We start from the raw sequence: 25,162 nt of genomic DNA on the forward strand, positions 1-25,162 counted from the left end.
AAATACGTTAATTTCCATAATTTGCCTAAAGGTTATGGGAAAAATCGGTAATAAAAAATCCATGAATGGAAGGCCACTAATTGACCGACTCCTAAGACTAATCGTATGTTTCTCAGCGTTTATACACGGATTTCCGAAAATTAAAGGTACCAAACGACGGTAAAAAATGCACGAGTGATTCCCCACGTAACAGTGAACACGCGTTGAATCCAAGGATTATCGTAAAATATGCTGTAGCAGCCATTGGACTTGGATTCGGCGAATGGTACAGAGTCAATGAGATGCTGTGCTTGCGCATTCGAGAGCTCGAATTAAGAAGCCCGAGTGTACGCGCGTGTTTTACAACCAAATTTGGGCTCGACAGGGCCGTACACGACTACGGGGGAAAGCCACGTATAGCGGCAGTGGGAGAAGGGAATTTTGTTGAATGTGCGTAGTGGTGGCCCGTTAGAAGAAAACAGGAAATACGCCGATGAGAGTCCGTATCGGGGAGGACTCAGTCTCTGAAATAGTAGAGGGGTATACGCATCCAGTTGGCGAAACTGCCCGTCCCCGGGGCGGAAACTCATAATGAGCCGCTGCTGTCACCCGGGAAGACCATCATGTGCTCGGCGCTGTAGGAGGCCGTCGGTGAGCTCCGGGCGTCCAGGGATGCGCGACTCGCCGAGCTGAAACTGCTTGAGCTCAGGTCCTCGTAGCTCGCCATCGACTGATTCCCACCTGCAACAACAGCCGTACCCCACGACCCCCTGGTTAATTAACGTCCCATATACTCGGAAGCTCTTAGAGTCCTCCAATCAATAGATTATCGTTTATATGACAGATACGTTGGCCAATCGTCAATTACGATTGTCCAATTCGTCGCTTAATATTTCATTTACTACTTAATATCGTTTTATGCAATTGCCAAAGCCATTGAGATAATATTAGTAAAGCAGATGTTTAGTTGTTCTTAGTAGTTTTTGCTCAATCCGTTATTTTTAAGTAGTCAAGTGTAATAATAAGCTCCAAGACAGCGAGCGAACTGTATTTCAATGTACTCTGCCATACCAAGTAACATTTACCAATTGTAATAATAGAAGATTGCATATGAAGAGCCAGTAGGGGGAACTTACTTTGCCAGATTTTCAGTACGTCTTTATTATATCTGGAAGGTGCTTAATTATTATGATTAATGCATTCTCAGACTGTGAGCAAGATTTCCAACAAAAGAAAATATTATTATTGTTATTATTATCATTATTATTATTATTATTATTATTATTATTATTGTTATTATTATTATTATTGTTGTTGTTGTTGTTATTGTTTATTATTATTCGTTTATATTGTGAAAAATAATGTTTTGTACTATCGAAATGTTTTCACATACAGGTACATGTATTATACAATTACAGAATAAATTTTTATTACATGGTAATGTTTGCCACTTCGCTTACGCAATTCGTTATAATATATTATCAATTTGAAAAAATAAAAATATTCGATACTGTTAATAGTAAGTGATACTTGCTCTATGAGTGCGATAGCATTCGTGTCACCGTTTTAAATTAAAGCTTTTAATTGTTGCATTGCATAAGGTATTTCATTGATTGAAATGAAATACACAAAATTTATCTGAATTTTAATCATTTATTTCCACTCATTAATTTTGCATTGGTACCCACATCCATTCTCCATTCGACTTTTATCATCATCCCTTCGTCCCATTTTCTTATACCTCGTTATTCTATTACACCAAAATTTGATTCCTTCGTCACGATATCTAGCGCGCGCGCGCGCGCGTGTTTGTGTGTGTTTGTGTTTCTGTGTTCGAGTGCGTGTGCGTGTGCGTGTGCGTGTGCGTGTGCGTGCGCGTGCGCGTGCGCGTCTTTATTATCGTTGATTCGCTTTACGTTTACATTAGCATTTATTTCCTATAAATCAACGATTCAATTTTACTAAATACATTTTCCTATTAATTTTTCTTTTTTGATCATAAGATCATAAGAGTAATGCTCACAATGTCAGCAAAAGTACATTACTTTAAGAAATAAAATTTTCATTTAATTCTCATGCGATCCATATTCTGCGAATTTGTATTCACTCTGAATTATAAATATCTCAATTTTCCTTCTTAATATCACATAATTCGTTCGAAATTCGTCCTATAATTGGATTGTATTAATTCCGTTCGATATAATCCCATAAGTCAACATTTTTTATTAAATAATTAATATACTAGATACGCAGTTGTAACTATTATCGGCTTTCTTTCCCGTTTTAAATTATTAAGATAATCATGAACACTTTTTCTCTATACAATACAATATAGAATTTGAGAGAATTCACAATAATGTAATTATACGTAATCGCTGATAATCTCTTTTGTTTGTGTTGCCTTCGTTTATACACGCATCAAGCTCTATCGACCGATGACAAAAGTTTTAAAATTATTCTTCCGCTAGACTGATAATTTACCATCAAAGATAGATTATACATGCATATATTTTTAAAACTGATGCTATCGGAATTGCGATATTACGCAATGTGATTATTTATTTTTTTTTCTCCTATAACGCGGGCGAAACTTTTTGTTATTCTGGCGCGGACGTTTGCAATATTGCACATATATTTATAAATATCCAAATATATTATTATGTACGTCTATTTTCATTTTATCATTTGAGTGTGAGTATTTTGAACATATCTTCTTCTTTTTTTTCTTTTTTTTTATGTCGTGCGAGTGCACTTTATATATTCATTATATATCTCGGTTATATAATTTATACAAGGTTTTATTCTATGCTTCAAATCACTTATATACTGATTTATAATTTCATTATCTTGTTCATTGGTATCCATATTAAATTAAAGCATAATTATATACAATCTCACCGTTGGTAAGTACCTACGAGCCCATAAATGTGCAATATGTCGATCTAACAATGATCGATGTGTTGATACACGAATACGGTAGAATATAGAAGTAGCTTCATCTTACGTTCGAAACACGAAATAAAATGTGATGGTGAATTATAATAATAATACGTAATTCATAAGTTTGTAATTGAGTTTAAAAGCTTAAATATTTCTGTAAAATTATTCAACAAGAAAAAAAAAATTTCTTTTTTATGAATAATATTGTCTCCTTACAAGTATGTACACACACACGCGCGCGCGCGCGCACACACAATTTTTTAATTTTATTGTACTTATTTTCATATAAAAGCTTAAAAAATACTTTGATTATTTTCACTTCAATGCTATGAAAAACTCTAAATGAAATAAATTATACGTTGCAATAAAATTAATTATTATCTACGTAAATTTCGTTCTACGTTCTCTAAATAACTGGCCTAGCTGTTAAAAGCAAAAGATAATTGATTTTCGAACATATTTTTTTTTTTCTTTTCACGTTAATTTCTAATTTCTACGGTGAAATACATTACGACTGTAAAATGTTTTTACGAATATTTTGCTTTATGTACATATCTATGTGCTCGCGGCAGCTTAACCATTAATATTAGTAAGTTTTTTTTTTCTTTTATTTTTTGCTAACCGCACCTTCCTACGCTTACACAATGCTGCGATAAATCTTCAAAATGAAGCTGTAAAGTATTGGTGAACGCGCAATACGAAGATATTTAATTTATAATAAAGCTCACAAAGTGGTATTTTGAGATCATTAACGAAGAAGCAATTATACAAAAAATACATATACACAAAAAATATTATACTACTGTTTTTACACGTGATATTTAAATATCTTGGTTAGGATAAAAAAAAAAAAAAAAAAAAAAAAAAAAAATTGTCATATAAATACATTTAAATTTATATCGGGGGAAAATATCATGGTCATAAGAATTTTACTGTTTTATACTTTTCCACTTTATCGATTTACATATTCTAAAGCTAGAACATAATGACTGTTTTGTTTTATTTATCTGAGATAAAATTAATAATAAAAATAAAACAATACTGCATAGCATATATAAAAGAAAATCCATTAAAATTACTTCTCAATTATCTTAAAAACAAATTATCTTGAATGTATAAAATATATTATATAATAATACATTTGTTCAAGTAATGCATGTCCACTACTAATAATTATAATATATATGATTTAAAAAGATAAAATCTTTTAATTTAATGTATCTCGTTATTGCATGTGCGAACCAAAGACAATTAAAAAATATTATCTAATTGCATTGTACTAGATATGAAGTTTGTAATAATAAAAATAGAGATATTCTCAAATGTTCCCTTTTTCTAAATATACATTCAACTTGTAATTCTACAAGTGATTTTTCTCATACATATATACAAATATTTATTTACTGATATGAATACTCGACGGCCTAATTGTATAAAATTTTAGATTTACATGACCGTTATATGCTTACAATATTATTAACATTTAAACGTTTTGTAAACAAGATGTATTTCCGTGCTGATGTACCTCAAGCGTGCGCTTTCTCTCTCTCACTCTCTCTCTCTCTCTCTCTCTCTCTCTCTCTCTCACTTTTTCTTCCATTTAATTTCCGTTTCGTTTGAATTTTAAATGTACATACATACATATATAAAGGCCCGTTTTACTGGTTATTATTAAGAAAATGCACGTTCTTTGCTTTTTATATAGTTTCGGATACTTCATATGGTAGATGACATTTTATTTACACGCTGCAGCATCGGTAGCAACTACAACAATTATGATAAGAACAAGACACGACGATAATCACGTCGAGATCCAACAATATGATCTCTAATACATGATTTAAAATCTACTTTTGAAGAGAGATTTTTAATTACACTGTAAATTTTTTTGTGCTCTAACATTTACTTTTGTTCACCGTGTATTTTTACATTAAAATCTAATAAAATTATGTGGACTTAATAGCTACATGATGCTTTACTTTCAATTTTCATTTATCTTTACTGAGATAACAAATTATCTTAATTCATATCTAATATAAAGTATGTATTGTTCGGTTTGCTTAAAATATTAAAATAAATAAATAAATAAATAAAATTAATATAATGACATTTTTGAGATGTAGAAAGCTCCGTTTACATGCATAAATATTTCAATCGATCCAACCTTCCGAGTGTTTATTAAATTCTCATTATATTTAAAAACACGAAGATATGAATGAAATAAAAAAAAAAAGAGAGAGAAAATAATAAAACTTTCGATTATGGAGCTCGAGAAAATTAATATGTTGCTTTAACGATACGTATAATTTTTTTCAAATACAAATTGAAAGAATACACGTCATTTTCGCACGAAAGTCGCACAAAAACATTTACAGCATATGCTTTTTCAACAGCCTTTATCTGCAATAATACATCCTCCTGCCGTTGGACACAAGGCAAAAATCAATAGTAGATAATGCCCCCCCCCCACCATCCACCCAGTCGCTAATATCCCATACCCACTTTTATAAGGTCCCCTCATATCCCGACTCCCAACCGTATCTTCCCAAATCCCACCCCGTATATCTTACTGCTAATCAACCCCGGCCACCTGCATAAAGAGAATGCAGAGGGCGAGGCCGGCCCCGGGTACATCCATGCAGTCCTCTACTCATCTGCGCTTTTTCTTTTTGGATCGACTGGCTTTCTTCGTTGGTAAAACGCCGGCTTGCAGAGCCGACACTGGTATCATTACCCTATTGTTTCTCGAGGTTTTCTCGGACAGGGCGGTGATGAACTGCTCGTCGGGCGCGTTGCCGATGTTTACGGTCTCGTCCCCCGTGTCCATCGTCACAATCTCGTTTTCATAATCATTGTAACTAAGCTCGTCAAAAGAATTCGAGCGCACCGCCAACATGCCCATCGGCTCCAGCTCAAAGTCGCTCCTCTTCTTTGGCTCCGCGTCCGCTGGATTCTGTGATTTACGATGCTCGACAAGCTGCTTCATCGAGAGCTCCTCCTGCTTGCAACTCAGCCATACGTTAAACACGGCCATTTTCTGTTCGTCCTCGATTTCCTCCTTATCGCGCTTACTCACGTCGACGTTTTCCTTGTTCGCCTCCCCCTCTACCTCCCCCTCATCGTCCACCGCCACTTCCCCCTCCTCATCGTTCTTATCAACGCTCCCTGCATTTTCTATTTGCGTCGCATTATCTCTGCAACGTCCGATCATTGCGTTCCAATAATCGTTCTCTTGTAGAAACTCTTCCACGGACTTATCATCGGCCGATTCTTGCTCCGCTCGCCGATCGGGCGTCGACTCCGAATGCTCGAGGTCCTCGAGAAGCTGCTGTTGCTGTTGCTGTTGCTGATGCTGCCGAAAGGCAAGCGGTGACGTGACTAATGGGGTTAGCGGGGTTTGCGGAATTTGCGGAATTTGCGGAATTTGCGGAATTTGCGGAATTTGCGGCATCTGCGTGCCCCCCTGTAGCTTCTGCTGTTTCTTGTGGCGCTTAGATTTCTTCTTGGAGAGGTCCGGTCGATTTAGAAGGATCTTACAATCGGGGAGAGGGCCGCTCGGAAAGCAGCCACTGCTCTTCTCCGCGTCTATGTTTATGATCTCCACCATGTCTGGGAGGCCAAGCGGCTCGTCGAACGTTGCGAGCATCGGTGGCGGACAGGTCGGGGCGTTGGTCGGAGCAGGAGCTGGAGCCGGAGATAGAGGCAACGGTACAGGCAGGGGCAATGGTCGTGACAATGGATCGGGCGCCGTGCTCACAACTGCGTCCATGTTGATGATTTCGACCATATCACCGAAAGCGGCGGAGGTCTGACGCTTGGGACGGACCCACATCTTCTTCGGCTGTTGCTGAATTTTACGCTCCTGTTTCACTGGGTTGAGTTTATTGGCTTCTTCGAGGCCGGCCGACCTCCCGACCGTCATCTCGGCAGCGCGCTGCTTTTCCTTGCTGCGCTTCCTGCCAACAGCCCCCGGCCGTCTCTTCGATTCCGGCGCGTTGCCCTGTTGTATCACCACATGCTCGATGTGCTCGATATATTCGATGTTCTCGTCGGAAGAGGTGGCGTTCCGAACAACCTCCGCGAATTCCTCCGAGTTTATGTGCTCGAGGTCCTCGTCGGAGGAGATCCCCTCGCAGCTCGGACTCGTCTCAACCTCTAGCAGTTGATAATCGAGCTCGGACGCATCGTCAGCGGGCGGACCGGGCCCGGGCCCAAGTCGTCGCAGCGTTCGCCTGCCCTGCAGCAGGTTGCTGCAGTCGAGGACAGCGCCACGTTCGGCGCAGAGGCTCGGGCTGCTAGGCACGTCCCGGAAGGCACCGACTCTGTCGAGGTCGACCGCGCAGCAGGTAGCGGTGCTCGCGGCCTCTGCGCAGAGGCTGCGCCGCTCCTTCAGTTCCTCGATACTGTCATCGGGCACGCTGTCGATGACCGCGGGCTCGTTCGCAGACCGCATCTCCGCGCAGATTTCAGTATGCTCGCGGAGCACTTGGCTCTCGAGCTCGCGGAGACGCGAATCCTTATCCTCGAGCCACTTGCCCGCCTGAGCGCAGACGCTCGTCGTCGGTGGGGCGTTGGCCGAGGATGAGGAGGTCGACGAGGAGCAGTAGCGCTCGTCTTCCTCGTTGTTGTTGTCCCCATGAGTGCTGCCTTCCTGTTGGGTAAGGGACGCGTCTTCCTCGTCCGCGGAGACGGTTATCACTGTCCCGAGGGGGTTGACGACCTTAGCTACCGGGTGACCCACCCTCTCAACTACCAAGCGCCGCCCTAGATTAACAGAAAAAGCCGTAGGCAGGTATCAGATATCAATGCTTATCCGAACGCGAGTGTCTTTTTCATATGAATTCACTCTGTGTATGTTTTGTGCATGATGTCATGATGTGTGCTATCGTTGTCGTTACATTTATCATGATTAAGACAGCAACGTCCGTGGATTTTTTTTTTTTTTTTTTTTTTTTTTTTTTTTTTTTTTTTTTTTTTTTTTTTTAAAAATTTTGGTGGGGGACAAACATCTTGTGGCGAGAGCAAACGCTTTCGTTTGGATTTCCGGTCGCTCTATTGTTGTGTTTGAATATTGTTGAGCTTAAAAATTTTTCTTGACATCGGCAAATAGTGAGTGCACTACTACTAATTGTAAATCATTTCTAAGTACTTACTACGATTTTCTATGTACAGTAAATATATGTATTTTGCGATTTGAAATATGTAATAGTGTAGAAGCTTGTCAAAATTTTGAATTGAATTATTGGTAAGGGTATACTCGATTGAACATTAATTTCATAAAACATTTAATTAACAGTTTTATATAGAATAGATGCATATAATTAAATAAACAAAATTCAAAGTATAGAATTAAAAAAGAATATATATATATATATTATACTTTATATTTGGCATTGCTTTCCAATAATTAATTTATGAAATAATGTAAACACTTTGTTTCAACCACTATATATACGCTATTTATACATACACACACGTGTACGCGTACACATGTATATATCCATAAATATTTTATTGTCAAAAAAATATTCAATTAGTTCATCGTTCTTGCATGTCTTATGTCAAAAGTGAGTATGTGAGAAGCTAATTCTTTTAATGTAATGTGCACTGCGACACTCGTTCACACAAGTTTTGCATTGTTTTCAACGAGTGATTGGAGATGCACGTGATAGGTATGACGTATTGTTTGTACAATGTGGACAACAATCAAGCTATTAGTTTTTTTCGATTTGAAAACTTTAGACTCGATAATATTTAGTAGCAAGCGTACGTGTAAGAAGAAATAAAAGAAAATAAATAAGCTGACAACTATTGCCTTGCAGTTGTGTTACGTCTGGCTCTGTCGTAAAAAAAAAAAGCGTAAAAACAATAATCAAAAAATATGCCTTCTTTGGCGAGGCAATTTTACAAAATGCTATTGTGATTTCTTACTTAGAGGCCAGATAATAATAGCTGTTAGTGAAACGTTGCTAGTGTACAATAAATAAACATTTTGATGAACAAAAAAAAGAGAGAAAAGAATTGTTTAGAAAAGTGCAACAAAGATACCTGCCTTTAGCTAGTTCTGTGTCCGCGTCTTACGATATATAAAAACTAGCCACCATCGTCAACTACGTGCAGTTTGAATAATCAACGCCACTCTTTATGTATTCGTCCTTACACAGATAGATGCACGTAATGATTCTTACGGTTATCGCTATACAACGTAACTTCTACTTTATGCAATCAATCATTTAATCCAATCGTGTACATAAAGAGCAGAATATTGCAGTCGAATATTAAAAGTAAATTGATTGGCATACACAAGTACGAGGCACGAAAGTTTATTTATTACATTCGCTATAATATACAGATAAATATAATTAAGGTTAAACGTAATGTTGAAAGTGAGGTTTAATCACTACAGGCTAATATGTGTACGTCGTGTAATGCCATAAGTACGGCTAATTTAACAGTGACATCTAATAGCAAAATCTTCCAAGATAAAACAGAACGCTTCATGCTTACGTTAAAATGCACGGGATGTACTAATCCATCTCTTACTCATGGATTACTCATATCATTAATTAATTATATGTATTTTATGAATAAAAATATGCTCCAGCTCTGAGTATGTATTTTAGTAAGCTCGAATTGACATTGGAATGCATTGGTCGGCTCGTAACATTGCATGGCAACACGTACCTGCGACTCGGTGAGGTGTCGACGACGTCTCCAGCATGGCCTCCGCGAGATCCTCTCTCAATTGGTTCTCACCACTTCCAATTACACCAACATCCTCCTGATCTAAGGCGTCTCCGTAAGCCTCTACGAATCTCGGCGACTGCTCGTAACTGCCTAAACATTGGACATTCATTTGCTTAGGCGCGATGTGCATCGACGTGGGGTTAAACAATTCTTGGCTACGCTTACTTCCAGAGCCATCGATGACTAGCGGTATCAGTGGCCTGCTCGCTGCGTGGGGCATATTCACGGGATTGGATCTGGCGGGTCGGGAGCCACTTGCGATGCCAATTTCCACGGTCTCCGCCTCCACCAAATTGGCTGCGACCCTTCAAATTTTTATAACATTCACGCGTTAATTAATTCGGCCGACGATAGTTAGACGGTTAGTTAGTCGCATCGACCGAGTTCGCGCGCGGGCCTCCTTTCAATTAGTGTATTTGGGGAATTGAGTGGATGGCACTTAACTGTGAGTCCTGGGAATTAGTAGGCGACAGGAGGCATTGCAAAATTTTGGAATTCGTGATTCGTGATTGGTGATTGGTCATTGGTGATTGGTGATTAACGAACTTTAATAATATAATGGTCGACGAAAGATCAGGTGCAAATTACCCGCTCGGCGCATTGTATGTTTTGAAAACGAATTGAGGTCCCATCCAAAGTCGACGATGAGGCCCGGCGTGTGTGAAGATCTCTACTTGGCTCAACCATCGACTCTCGATGCTGTTGATTTGTTGGTCGTTTGACGGGGTGATGGAGACACCCATGAGTAAACTGTTGGGCGATAGAGGAGGAACGATGTCGGAGGAAATCGAGGTTCTCAAGAGTGGCCATTGACCTTTCGCCTCCATCTCCAGTTCGATCGACGTTTCATCGCATACTTTTTCCTTTGGCACGCCTACAAATCAACGATCAATCAATGTCGATTGTCGAATGGCCGAATTGGCGTTGGGAATGAACGTTTGAACACCTCGACCGAATAATAAAACCGAGTAAAACTCGACAGATTTAACAATGAACTATTTCATATCGTAAATAGCTAAGAAACTAACTTCTTTGTACGTAGTTATTCCATCATCCTTTAATGCCAATATTATTGCAGGGCCTGAAAAAGTATTCTCTTGATATTAGCAGGAAACACTCACCGGCAGCCGGTTTAGGGTCCAAATCGTATTGGATCATGTTGCCGTGGCAAGCCATAATGAATAAAGAGTCGATGGCTCGTTTGAGCAATTTGTTAGCTGATTCGCGTTGTGAATAAATCCAGGCTCGCGGTGGTGCAAAGCAGGCGCAGATTTTCAATGGCAACGTCACGCTGTCGTCCGAATGTAGACGCTGTCGTTGCTGCACCCTGTAGACACAATGAACGTTACAATTTTTTCAAATACAATGTTTATAACTCGGAAAACTTTGAGATCTCAAATTACAATATGATGAACGTTACGACGAATGTATATATATAAATGACACTATTACATTATGAAGTATTTTAAAAAAACTTTTCTCGTTAATACGTAAAGTAGATCGCTTAGTCAGCGCGCTGTAATTAGAATGAAGAGCTTAAGTAGAGAACAATAAAATAAAGGTAAAATTATATTTTAAAATAATAAAGATGTAGAAAATTGACTCGGCTGATAAATCGAATACAATGAATGCAATTAATTATTAATCTAAACTGTAACGGTAATTAAAATTTACAAGACTATCGATACAATCCAGTTAAATAGCAAAATTACACCATCAGCCATTATTTGGCAATTGACTAACATCAATCGATATATTCAAGTAGGAAAGAAAACGGGTAAAAGCAAGCCGACAATAAGAATAAACGTGCATCGCAGGTCACGCGTGTAATAATAAATATACGTTGGCGCATTGGTATAGCTGCCGCTAACGAGGTCTCACCTCGGTTGTGCTTGGTTGTTCATGTGATTCAAGCTCGATGGTTGTCTGATCTGCGCCAAGGGGTGAAGGATCGTCGGGTGCGGATAAGGCGGTAATCGTGGATTCGTGTAAGGATAGACGGGCAGAGGCAGCTCCGTGTGAGAGACCGGGGAATGGGAACGGGCCCCGTCGTCGGTGAGGCCCGCGCTCTTGTGAAATCTCGAGAGCCTATTGACGACGTGGGGCGATGAATGCGTCCTCACGCCCACGGGACCGCCGTACGGGGCTACGGGGAAGACGTGGGTCGTGCCCCTGACTGTGGAGACTGCAGCCCAGCGAGCGTCGCTCGAGAAGCTCATATTCTGTACCTTGGCCGTCGTATCGCCCCGATGGAGAACGTACAGGTGGTGGACGGCGGCTAGGCTCGGGCCGCCCGGATGTGGTTGTATCCTGTAACGTAATTACCAATTTTTTTTTTTATCGCCATAAGTACGGTTGGGCTTCGTTTATTGAAAATAGCCGATGTGCGCGGCCATTGCTCCAGTTGGCCATTGCCAATGGCGAAAATAAGGATTAACCGTGATTGCACCTAATGTGTACCTGAAGACGTGGAAATCGTGTCCGCGCTTGTCCGCTGTCATGAGCAGGGCCCCGGTTTGGTCGAAGATCATGGCAACAATGGCATCGTTATGAGCGGCGAAGTGTGCGACCACAGTTTCCACGTTCCCGTCATCCATTTCCTTTTCTTCCTTAGCAGCCTGCAAGTCGAGGATCGTGACGACGCCCGGCTGCGCGGAGTCGGCTATATGGGCATTGTTGACGGTGCTAATCGGCGAGACGGAGTTGCCGGTGAGACTCGAGGCGACCGTTTCACCGAGACCTCGTAGGCCCTTACCCAGGGATTTGGCCGCGTAGAGGACCGTCGCCGTATAACTCGAGACGCCCTCGCCCTCGCTGCCGCCGCTGCTTCTGCGTCCGGGTATCAGCTTCTTTTCGCTACAAGTACAGTAAACGAGAAGTTGGTCTGTCAATATTTCTGTATAGAAATTGAGCGACGATAAAGGGACGTCCCTATGTCACGCGTATTGGGAAATTATCGACGCACAATGCAAATACTTGGATTCAATAGTTTTCTATACGTTTGGTGGTTTAATCGGACCTGTATGGAATCTACATTAAAATAATATAGATTTTGTTAAACTCGGATGCTTGTCGATTGATTATAAAAAAATTATTTTTATTCTTTCGATGCTTGTGAATTAGTGTTACTCGATAATACTTCATATCATGCTTAAATTAAAATAAACATTATGACTATATTACTCGATTATATTGTTTGTTACGTATAAATGCGTAATTAAAAAGCAATTGTTTTTAATGAATCAAATTCGTCAAATTTAAATACCGTTGGTGCATAAAAGTAAAAATACGGATTTTCACTTAAATATGAACTTTTATTGTCTAGAACGTAAAAAATTATATGTTTCTTGGATAAAAGTTGCCGTCGTTTGTAGTCTGTAATTGTAGTTGTGTTTCGATTGTAAGGAATGAAATGAAATATATACTGTCATTTGTTATCAAAGTATAATGAAACAGCTAATACATACGTGAAGTACCAGATAGCTGTATTAACAAATTTTCTAATTTTATAATTTGGTAATTGCATTTTTTTCTTTTTTAAGGTTTTGCTACGAAAGTTTTGTGCCACGTGTGTCAAAATGTGCTAAGCTTAGGTAAAATAAGTTTTGGCACAATTTGCCAAAAGTTCGTATAGATCACTTTCAATACAGATCAACTTAATAAACTTTGGCAAACTTTATTTAATTAGATATTGTGATTAATGTTACCGCGTATCAATTCTATTGTATAGTTTATCAACGGAATAAGATGCATTTCAACTTGTGGGAGTAAAATTTGAATGTTCCTTCCTCATTATGCATTGTCTTTTCAAATGACTCAAATGCTTTTAAATTTTCTATATAGAAAATAGTTTATCGCCAACTATCAATTCCAAGAGATCAAGCTAATGTTTTGTCTACGCATACGACATAGCGAGTAATTAATTAAAATCAATCTAATTATTTTGTTATTAAAATTGAAGAAAAGGAATATGAGAAACAGAATGGATTTTATAAATATTTTGAAATATGTTAATGTTATACGGAAACGAATTGTCGATTTGTAAATCTATGAACGTACGTGTACAATATTACATTTAAAATACAATTATGTAATACGCTTATTTAAATTCTCTAAATTAAATTGGCTAAATATTCGATGAAACCGTTTAAACTATTTTCTAAACGTATTAGCGATAAATTGTGCAATTGTTTATTGGTGAATAATTTAAATTGCACATTTGTCACACTTGGCATCTCGTGACTTTTCTAAACACGCGCTATAATAATTTATATATATATATATATATATATATATGTGTGTGTACATATATAACATTGAGTAAAAGATTAAAAGAGAGAAAAAATAATGCAAATCTTGTTGTAATATAATTTTTAACTTTTAAAAGAAATTCGAGCTATTTAAAAAAAAAAAAAAAAAAAATTGAAACTAAAAACTTATTTAATTAATTCGACTATTTGTTTACCTGCAATTAAGCATTTCATTTACAATTATAACCAATTAATTTTTACATTAAACAGAATCTTATCTATGATAAAACACATTTGACAAATCTTCTTTCTCTAGTTCTTATTATAATGATTTGGAGTAAATTGAATTTTGTTTACAAATATTTATAAACATTATCAATATTCAATGATTCTATAGCTTTTATAATTTATTGATGTATTGGGATAATAAAAGCTTTATTTTTCCTATTGAAGGACAAAAGTGAACTCCATAATACACAAGTCGATAATTGTTGTGCATTTCGATGTGAAAATAAAAAAAAAAGATCATAAGTATTGATAAAAAAATTTCACGACAAAATATATCGATAATAACTTTAATGATTTATCTCGTGAAAAGCACAGGTAAAACGGAATATATAAATAGACGAATAATGACAAACGAAATTTTCATTAGAATTCATTTGGTTGCTAAGGGGACAATTCCGTAGTAATATACATGTTTTTTAAAAATTCTGTATATAATTCTGCAATATAATAGCTGACTGGGTTTAAGCTTGTAATTTACGTGTATCGTTTAATGTAATTGACATTATATGTCCCAAAGATACGCAAACGCGATCTTATTTATTTTACGCTTAATTTCAGTTAATTTCAGTCAACAAGCAATTATTTTAATATCAAAATAATTTAGATGTTGGACGTAACACGCGCGCCCGCACACATAAGATTCGTGGACATATGCGTCTGCGCGCACAAGATTTGTGGAATCGGATATTGAATGTACTGCCCTCTGTTTACAGACTCCAAAACTAGGCAAATACGATTGTCAAACGGTAATAAAATCTTCTATTTATTGCGTCTTTTTTATTCTTCTGTTTTACATTCTTTTTTTACGTTTTATTCTCCTTTAATAGGAAAATATTGTGTTAAAAGGGGGTCAATGACCTAACAGCATCTCATGTATCATACATTTAATTACATCTAAATTTTTCCAATACACTTGAGAAGAGCTGGTCGTCCGTCAGTCACATTGCTTTGTTGGACAAATTGCAGAATAATTATAATTTACATTTAAGTCTGTACAATTCAAATAACTCTGTATTATTGAAAGAAGCTTTAGCATTTAGATGCAATGATAATCCTCGTAATACAGTGTTGTGCATCAAATAATAGAATCGATTAAGTGTCTTTAATTTACTCGATGTGAAATAGTTTGATAAAATTTTAAAACTAAGGCGACCACAGCCAACCAACCATTTTATATTTGTTCAAAATGACTCTACTTGAATAACCCTTTATTTTTTTTAAGTATACTGGCGCACGAAACTGCATTAAAAGTAAGAATTTACACACCCTTTGGAACGAACGCGTTTGTCTATATCTTGTCGTTACAAACAACAAAATTTAAATACCTGTAAGCCAGCCATCTTGTACCAAGAGCAACCGGATTTGGATTTGGCCCGGGACTCAAATAGCACGTGGTGATTGTCAGCACATCTTCCAATGTCTTGGCGTCAAAGACGGCTATTCTCTCGGGGAAGGTGACAGCGATGGATCGTTTGTTAGCGAGAACATCACAGACAGGACTTTTAAACTTGATACTCTTCACCTGTTCGCCAGTCTTTAGCGATATGAAGCTGACGCTGCAGAATTGAGGTCCGGGCCCGGCCGAATCGCATATCGCTACCATCGGCCGTTTCTGCTTAAACGGATCGTTACGTTCCCTCTCGCCGCTATTGGGATTAGGCAGAATTCGCAAAGTACGCACCATACCTTGTCGCCATGACAAAACCTCTGTAGCCTCGCCAGATGCTGCGATTAGCCATACCTGAAAATAGTAACAGCACTTAATGGACAATTCAGGCAAAATTCAAGGCGATCTTATTATGCTCGTTCTCTCAGGGTTCGTGTGCCCAGCGTGGCACAAAATTTTACAGACATTTTAGGTAAGCCAATTAGTAAGGTGACCCACGAATCATTATTTATATTCAATTTATCATATTATGCAATATCCAATGCCAAATAGTTTCAATCGTTAAGCAAAAGCAATAATAAATAAATAACATGCCAAAGAGAAATGGCTCTTGCAAGTTCACAATGGAGTATAAAGGAGCACGCACGCTTGGACATTTGTGCATGTTAAGTTTTGATTATGGTGACAAGACATTAAAGCGTAGAGACTTGCGATATCGTACTTGTACTCCAGTTGTATAGCCCAGGACGAGTAGCAAAGGTGGTATGCTAGAGCCCTCGTTATAATCAGGATAGAAGAGTGGATCGTTGACATCCGCATACTCGAATCTAGCCCACGTTATGGACTCCCTGTTGTCAGAGTTTGGTATACTGCTGGTGTAACCCTATAAAAGGAAAGATATCGGTCGATGAATTTAGTCGTAAGAGCCAGTCCCATTGGACTACTAGGAGTCTGACCTGCGGAACTATGTCGTTGATGATCCCAGCGACGCTGTCTATGATGGATGTGTCACTGATGGGTTGAGGGGTGATGATTTGGGCACCTTTGTGCAAACCAGTCCTCCGGGGAGAATCAGCTGACATTGTACCGGGATGGCTTGCTCATGTAAAAGGAAGGTCCGCCTCCTGCGACAAAGACGGGGGGGGGGCTCGATCATTCTATTGTGAAAAGGACGTGCGCCGCTCTCCCAAAGGTCGTCCAAGTTGTGCGCGCAACACGGCCTCCTCTCGGCATTGCACAACTCGCGTCCGCGCAACAATAATCAAGCAGTGCAAACAAGTGCGTCTCTAAGTAGGCCTCGACTAAGACGACCGCTCGAACAGAACCGACATTCCCGACAACGCGACATGGAAACACAGCTGTTTGCCCCCACCACCGTCCCACCGTCCACCCTTGTGCCTATCCCTCAGCCACGGCTCTCGGGGTAATTCTTTGCCCGAGTCCGGGGATACTTACTATTGCGTCTCTGACACCTACCTAATCCGGTCCTACTTGGCTCTTCCTTCCTCGCGCGCGCGCGCGCGACTCCCGCCGAGTAGCGCAAAAAACTTTGGCCAAAATAGCTAGTGCATAGCTTCCTACTCTTTCCAACTACGCGTACATTGTGTTGTTAATGCCCGAGCAGAAAATTAACTCTGAAGCGTCACAAAGGCAGCGCGCGGTGGCAGGAGGAGGGGCGGCCAGGAGTGGGAGAAGCTCGTGGCTCGGGGTGGGACGGTTAGGGTTACGAAGATGGCAAGGGGCGATGGGAATGGGGGGGGGGAGATTTAGCGGGGAGTTTGTTAGAACGAAAGGAAGCGAGCGAGGGAGCGAGGGAGCGGGAGTAGAGGGAGAGAGAGAGGAAAAGAGATGATGGGGCGAGACATCGCAGAGTATTCGAAGAGTAGCAACAAAGAAACAGTATGTATGCGCATACATTGGTGTAGGTGCATATGTAAATACGCAAGTACGCACGCACTCGCTCACCTATGTACACACGCCCGAACGCACAAACGCATGCACAGATGTATACATACGTACACAAACGCGAGCGCGAGAGTAAAGACGTGTACTCGCGTGTGCTTTTACGCGCATGTAACAATGATGCGCGTGTGTGTTACAACCAGAAAATTAGATCTCGTTGACGACACTTACACGGCCAGTCACCACTGGTCCTCGTTATTCCGTCGCTAGATCAGCAGCGAACGCCGTTTCGTCTTCTACTGCGTCTTCATTATTCGATGCTTAACTCTCTCTCTTTCTCGCAGAGTCGAGTGGGGGAGAAATTCTAATCAACACCGTCTGCGCCTCAACAATATTACGCGAGCGCGAGCACCTCACAGCCTCGCTCCACTCCGCTCCGAGCCAATACAAACACTGGCCGAACTAGCCAGTAGTGCGCTCGACCGATCCTCGTTCTGTCAGGCTCTAGGCCCTCTACACCTACTACTCCCTACTCTCTCTATTATACTTATTATGCGTTTGGCTCCCTAGTTCTCTCTCTCTCTCTCTCTCTCTCTCTCTCTCTCTGACTCCCACTAGGCATCCCCCTCGCTCTTACTCTTTATTCCTTCGCAAAGACTTTTGCGCGTATGCGCGTGCGCGAATGCATGCTTACCACCGTCTGTACGCCGCGGCAGTGCGCGAGTGCAACTCTACGTACGACGTTCCTTAAAAAAAATTACATCTCATTCTCGCTGCATCCTGCTTCCACTCCACTCGCGCACACTCCAATCGTATCGGCCACCGTTTGCCGTTTACGTTATGACACTCGCAGCAACTGTCAAAAAGAAATGTACCGAGGCTACATTTACGACGGCAATCAGCTGACGTGCCCCCGTCCCTCTCGGTAAATTAAAAACCGGCGCCTTCATTATGATTAGCGTCTGTATTGCAAGCAAACGGCTTTATTCAAAAACTGATCGCCAACCTTTATTTTCTCGATTTAATGCCCAAGGTAGCAGGACATTTGAATCAACTTTCTAATTGACATGCGATCGACATAGAGGAAGGAAGATTGCATGATCGGTGATAAAAAAGGGCAACTTAATCCTACGTGGACTTTTACGCTTTTGCCAGACGTATTTGTAGTTTCGTTATTATGCTTTTTATCTCTCTTGCTGCAAGACTATTGAAAGCTAAACAATATATATATATATATATATATATATATATATATATATAGATATATATAGATATATAGATATAATCTTTATTAAATTCAAAGATTTGAACAGACTACTGTTATTTATTTATTTATTTAATTATTATTGCTTTTGTGGTTGTTGGTGTTGTTTTAGATTCTATTGCTATTGCTACCGTTACTATCATTATTCATGATAAAAATATTTCTAGTACAAACTATCGATATTGTTTATTGACTATCCGACTATCCTAATCTAATCCAAATGACAACTTTTATTTATCTTTAACGACAAAAATTGTTTAAGGCTTAAGACTATTTACAATTGCATTAGGTTTTGCCTTAAATACTTTATTTTCAACAAAAGACTGTACAATGTTAGATAAATTCTTTTCTTACGTTTTCCTCAAACATTAAAACTTATAATATTAAAATTACAAAAGAATGTACAAAATTACTACTAAACAAATTGCTTATGAAACTGGTAATTAACGTTAATTGTTAAGGCACTATAATCCATCGATTAAATGCAGCAAAAACCTTAAGTATTTAAAAGACTTACGGCGAAGAAAGAACATAAAAGAAGAATTAATTTATACAGTTGGGTTGTGCCCTTCGTTTATGAATGTGAACTAACTGTCATCTCATCATAAATATATTCCGTAGGAATCAATGATTATTCAAATACAAAAAAAAAAAAAAATCAATTTACGAATTATAATAATTAGACTGAACAATAAAGGATGGTACAGCAGATCCAATAGTCCCCGATATTATTTCACGGAATTTCAATAGGACAGAATTGCAAAAAATATTGCTAGAAAGCCGCGTTGAATATTAATAAGTAACAACCATGTACGTTATGAAATACAACTTTATAAATTCCCGATTAAACGTAGTACTCTTATCGTTATTCCATAGCATTTACAATTTCAATATTACGAAACTTGAATTAATTCTCGGTAGTTTATTATAGTAAACATTTTATCATAAACAGCATTATAAAATATTCGATAGAGTAACGAGCGTAACACAACCGTCGCCATATAAGTCTCTACTAAGCTATTATCCTCAAAAATTTCAGCTCGTTTCAAAAAATTTTACTTTTTGAAAATTATGTACGATTAATTGATTAAAAATAACATGAACACAGCGTTGATGGCAATATGAATAACGAGATGAAAATAATATTTAAAATTGTAAATTCAATATGTTTAATAATACGTCGGTATAATAATGGCACTGTTTTAAGTAAATGAACATGTACGTATGAAATAAAAAAACGATAAGAATAAAAAAATAAATTATATTCACGTGTGGCAAGTTGAAATTTAAAGCGCATTCTTTGTGCGATCTTTTAGTATAAAATTAATAATATATTGAGAAATTTTCATTTAACTTCAATAATAAATGATTTTAAAAGAATATTGCAAATGCAATTCAGTCAATTTTGCTTTAATAATTACTGAAATCTATTATTTAACAAATATATTTGCTCGATTATAGAATAGGTTTAGATTACGATATAATGCCTTTGTTAAATAATTGGAGTTCTTATCGTTTAGTTGTTGTAATTATTAGATAAATATGTAGCTTGAAAATACATTTCTAAAGAAATATTTTTTAATTTATTGTACATATTTATCATTTAGATAAACATTATAGCATACAATCTATTACATATTTATTAGTGCGTATTGAATAATGTGATATAGTTGAAATGATAAGAATGGTAATAACAATGTGAAAAAAATCTCCTAGATCATCAGGCTCGTTCGACTTTAAATACATTTATAATTACTATTCAATGCACCGTATAATTAATTATATTTGACAATGCATTTCATATCGCTTATAACTATATAATATTTGTTCAAATGCGTTAGTGCGTGCGTGTGCTTACTTACTACGTTACTTTAATGATATGGTTTTATAAAATCGAGCGGGTTCTGCGCGTTTCGATGCTTTGAAAAATGTTCGATTCGAAATTTTATCTCAATTCCATTGAGCGACAATCGCCTAATAAGAAATAAGATTCGAGCGCGAGACTACAGTCGTTTGAATTTCATTTTATTCATTAATAATTATCGTCTCTCGTACGTTCGACTGTAGCTTGCGTCCTTTCATTCGCATCATTATGAATTTTTTCATCCCATAACTTTAATCCCTAGATCTGGCCAAGATGTTGTGCAAGATGTTTTACACGTTGGGCTTAGTAGCGGCGATGCTATCGTCGATATCGGCAATCAGCCACGACATTGGCAGAAGCAATTTCTTATTAGTGATTGTCGACGACCTGAGACCTGCCCTGGGATGTTATGGAGATAGAAGAGCCCATACACCCAATATCGACCGCCTTGCTTCAGAGGGCATACGTTTCGAGAAAGCTTATGCACAGGTGAATCAAATGTCTTTTTACCACGTCGCGATCTCTTGTTGGTCGAGTGTATGAAAATCGCTTCACGTATCGATAAATCGCCAAGGATATCTGTCATTGAAATAATTTGCATTTAATACACGCGCCTCACCACTACAACTATACTAGGCATTATCGCAATTTGTATCTTAATGTAGGACAACTAATTAATACATCACATGAGTAATAAAATAAAATGAGGAGAAAAGTATATTGTCGTGCGTAATCGAGCGTTTCAAATAAATGTAGAAATACGGTATAATGTACACTTTGACAGGTAAGATTATAAAAATGTTTATATGAATATTACCACTCGCGAACCATTCGCGTCGATTAAAGTTCGGTTAGTATCGACATTCTTGCCAAAAATAATGTTAAATATTAAGATTACTTTAGCCCGTATTAATCGTTTAAATATGCATAAATATCGATATTATAATTACTTATGAATCTCGCGCGAAATTATTCGCCTTTCGTCTTACTTTTTGCACCCAATTTGAAAAGTTACATGACATCTTATAGTCATGACATCGGTCAGTCGGCGCTCACTCGCCACTCAACCAAATCGCTCCTTAAGTACTACTACCGTCTAACGAGATTTTCGTCCTACCCGTACAGCAAGCACTATGTGGTCCAAGTAGAAATTCTCTCCTCACAAGTCGGCGTCCCGATACTCTGGGGCTCTATGATTTTTATAGCTACTGGCGCGAGGTCGCCGGCAACTACACGACCTTACCCGAGCACTTGCGGAACAACGGCTATACCACGGTATCTCTTGGCAAGGTCTTTCATCCAGGTGTGGATTTATTATATTAACCATTACGTAAAATTGCCGCTTTGCCGTTATATAGTGACATTAGTTACATGTTACCACGGTCATAGGTGGAGGTGTAGGTTGCGTAGAGAGAACATGCGATATGACATTTATGTAACAAGCTTAAATGACGATATAAACGATTCATATATTTGGATGTCGATTGATCGTGAATACTTTTTGATTTTCTGTCTTGTTAAAATTATTGAACAGAAGCGCTCTAAAAATTTACGTGAAAATTTGAAATAAAAAAAAAAATCAACACACACATATATAATGTTATAAAATGAAATGTATTGTTGGATAAAATATCGATGATTAATTTACTCGATAAATTCATACATTACTTTGTTGATTTAAATACTTTCTATCGTAATGTCATTTATTTATTTTATTCTTCATTAGAATCTTTCGACATTCATAATTTCATATAAAAGAATATCGGTATAAAAACATAAAATATATCATTAATGCTGAAGACGCTAAAACACTAATTAGTTTTTAACTATTCGCCACGCTATCTATAAACTATTTCAAAGTAACTTGCATACTAATGTCCAACAAAAAGAGGAAAAAGTTAAGATGACTCATTATGATAAATCATTATCTAGGATACTATATACGGTATTATTGAAAAAGTTGAAGAAAATTTAACAATAAAGTGCTATTTAAAAGAATCGATCGTAATTGCTTAGCGTTTAGTAGTAAAAGTGTGATAGATACAGAGTATATTTTTATACTATTAGTTATGAAATTTTAATTATAACGAATGTTACGATTAAGGACATTTTTAATGTAGCTTATCATTGTATATAATTAAAAAAGTAATACAAGCATAAGTGAGGAGATAATTATTATCGTTGTGTATTTTTAAAATCTATAATGTCTACAAAAGTTATTCTTATAAACAAAAAAATTATTTTATAAGAGAGAAAATTTAATTATTGATAAATTCTCCTGTTTTCTTTAAATCGAACTTATTACTCAAGCAAAAATATCATACACCATTTTTATAAACAAACAAATATATATATATATATTAATAATATAGTTATCAATATTAACTTTTTCACTGTACATTTTATTTATTAGATACATTAAAAGTATTCAAAAAAAAAAAAAAAAAAAAAAAAAAAAGTTATGTTAAGAATTCTTCTTCAAAACAGTTTGAAACTTACGTATAAGTCTTATAATAATTGTATAATGATATCCTTAGTTTCTAAACAATTTGAACAGATTTTATCTAGGAAGTAAATATTTATAGTAGGAATGTTTTCTTGCGCATTGAACTTTAATCGCTACATTTTTAATCTTTCACGCGCTTACATTTAATAATTTATTTTCCGACATAATATTATTTCACATTATACACATTTCAAGATTTTATTTTCATGATTTTTATTCACGGAAGGATATATAAAATATCTTATACATACGTATACTGTACAATACATAAAGAATATATATATATATATATATATATATATATATATATATATATGTGTGCGTGTATTTCATCACGTCACTTACTATTCTTCAATAAGATGTTGCAAAATTTTAACATTTCTCCAAATATTGCTGTCAATATCCATAAATACATACTTTTCAATGACAGCGATTACGCTGCTCGGTTCATCATTTTATTATGTAAATATCCGACTTTCTCGAGTATTAAAAATGTAAATGTTGAGTAGAATCGGTGATATTGATGCTTCTATTGATTAATAATTAATAATCATTAGCATTCGATTATTCTTTAAATTTAGTGAAATAACCTTCGGTTGATATTTGTAGGCGCAAGCTCTAATTACAGTGACGACAGTCCGTACTCCTGGAGTCGAACGCCTTTTCATCCTCGCACAGATCGTTTCAAGGACGCTCCAGTTTGCTCTGGACAACGTTCACCGCCAGCAAGAAATCTCGTATATTAATCATTAATTAGAAAATTCGAGCGATTGCATGCGCCAAGTGGGTGATTTTTAATGGTTTTTTTTTTCGTCTCTGTAAATTGGCTTCTTTTATCTTATTTGGCTTTATTTTGTTCTTCTAAGTGAATGGTTACTTGCAAACTTTCTATTTGGTTGTCGCGTCTACAATTAGCAAATAAACTAAGTGGACAGAATGTTATGTATTCTTACTTTTTAGTAGACTATTTTATAAATACTGTCACTTTCAAATCAATTTATTTTACTTGTTCTTACAGCTAATGTTACTTTATATCTTGAATTTCTTTAATTTTCAATGAAAATTTATAATCATGCATATAAATAGTTATATGAACGCTAAATAATTGAACTAAATTCTATTTAGAATGTTTATTAGTAATGGCAAAAAATAAATTGTAATAAAATATAATAGTAATAGTAAGAACATTTATACCGTTTATAAACAAGGATATAGTTTAAAGATAAAATTTGAATTTCAAATGATACATTTGGATGCAATTTATTTACAAGTTGCTTCCATAATAAAACAGTGGATCTTGTATTTTATTCAGTATATCTTTTGAATTTTTCATGCTATTAACGGAATAAATAACTAAAAAATCTTCAAGCGCGACACAATTCTTTATTAATTATTTAATAATAACTAATGATACTTCTATCACATTAAATAGATTACTACGTATATTTTTACCCCTTTTTGTTTTTGTAATTTAATGATTAGCAAACTAAGTATTGAGAATAAATAATGTAAAATACAATTACTTCTCGCAAGAATGTTCGATAAGAATTACATAGCTATTAATTAAACAAAGTGTTGAAAAAAAAAACATGGAAAATTTAAGTTTTTCTAAATAAATGATAATATTAAAACATACAATTATAATAGTATTAAATTGCTAAAAGAAAAATTATTATCGTTGTGCAATTTTCAACATTTAAAGCAATTTTAATTAAAAAACGACTAGTTTAAAATAAAGTTTAATCTTATAAATCGTATTTGTGAATAAGAAAAATAAAATATTAGCTTAAAATCTCGTATTTTAGATAGTTTTATTGGGGGGAAAAAGTGATATCATTGTTGATATCGTTATACGTAAAATTAGAAAATAATTATAAAACAATTCATAGTAAGTGTAAAATGTTAATATTAATATAAATAATATTCCATATTATCTATTTATTATAGTTATATTCTAGTAGATTTGATAATGTAGCATATAGTAAATTAACAAATTTCTCAATTATTCATTTCATTTTCTCCGATAGATAAAAAC

At 36.6% G+C, this 25,162-nt stretch overlaps 2 protein-coding genes across 6 annotated transcripts in view; one reads left to right on the plus strand and one right to left on the minus strand.

The window, feature by feature from the left end:
* On the minus strand, positions 1-16,728 carry LOC105365577 (breast carcinoma-amplified sequence 3 homolog). The gene is made up of 10 exons (XM_011503783.1): positions 16,548-16,728; positions 16,313-16,474; positions 15,530-15,945; positions 12,127-12,522; positions 11,548-11,976; positions 10,788-10,993; positions 10,255-10,540; positions 9,832-9,971; positions 9,604-9,756; positions 1-720 (listed from the first exon to the last, which is right to left on the minus strand). The coding sequence occupies exons 1-10, from the start codon at positions 16,671-16,673 to the stop codon at positions 566-568; spliced, it is 2,469 nt and encodes an 822-aa protein (XP_011502085.1). The 5' UTR covers positions 16,674-16,728; the 3' UTR covers positions 1-565.
* Positions 14,816-25,162, plus strand: part of Ids (iduronate 2-sulfatase) — a 13,191-nt gene continuing 2,844 nt past the window's right edge. Inside the window, exons 1-4 of one of the 5 annotated variants that reach the window (XM_011503778.1) lie at positions 14,816-14,950; positions 20,884-21,110; positions 21,747-21,924; positions 23,737-23,864. In XM_011503778.1, the coding sequence (XP_011502080.1) occupies positions 14,896-14,950; positions 20,884-21,110; positions 21,747-21,924; positions 23,737-23,864 (588 nt within the window). In that variant the 5' untranslated portion in view covers positions 14,816-14,895. Of the gene's footprint in view, positions 14,951-16,026; positions 16,064-17,436; positions 17,537-20,883; positions 21,111-21,746; positions 21,925-23,736; positions 23,865-25,162 lie in introns of those variants that run through there. The other 4 variants (XM_011503781.1, XM_011503780.1, XM_011503779.1 and 1 more) reach the window with 4 other exon arrangements.

The sequence above is a fragment of the Ceratosolen solmsi genome, unplaced genomic scaffold (genome assembly GCF_000503995.2).
Source record: "Ceratosolen solmsi marchali unplaced genomic scaffold, CerSol_1.0 scaffold48, whole genome shotgun sequence".
Lineage (NCBI taxonomy): Eukaryota > Metazoa > Arthropoda > Insecta > Hymenoptera > Agaonidae > Ceratosolen > Ceratosolen solmsi.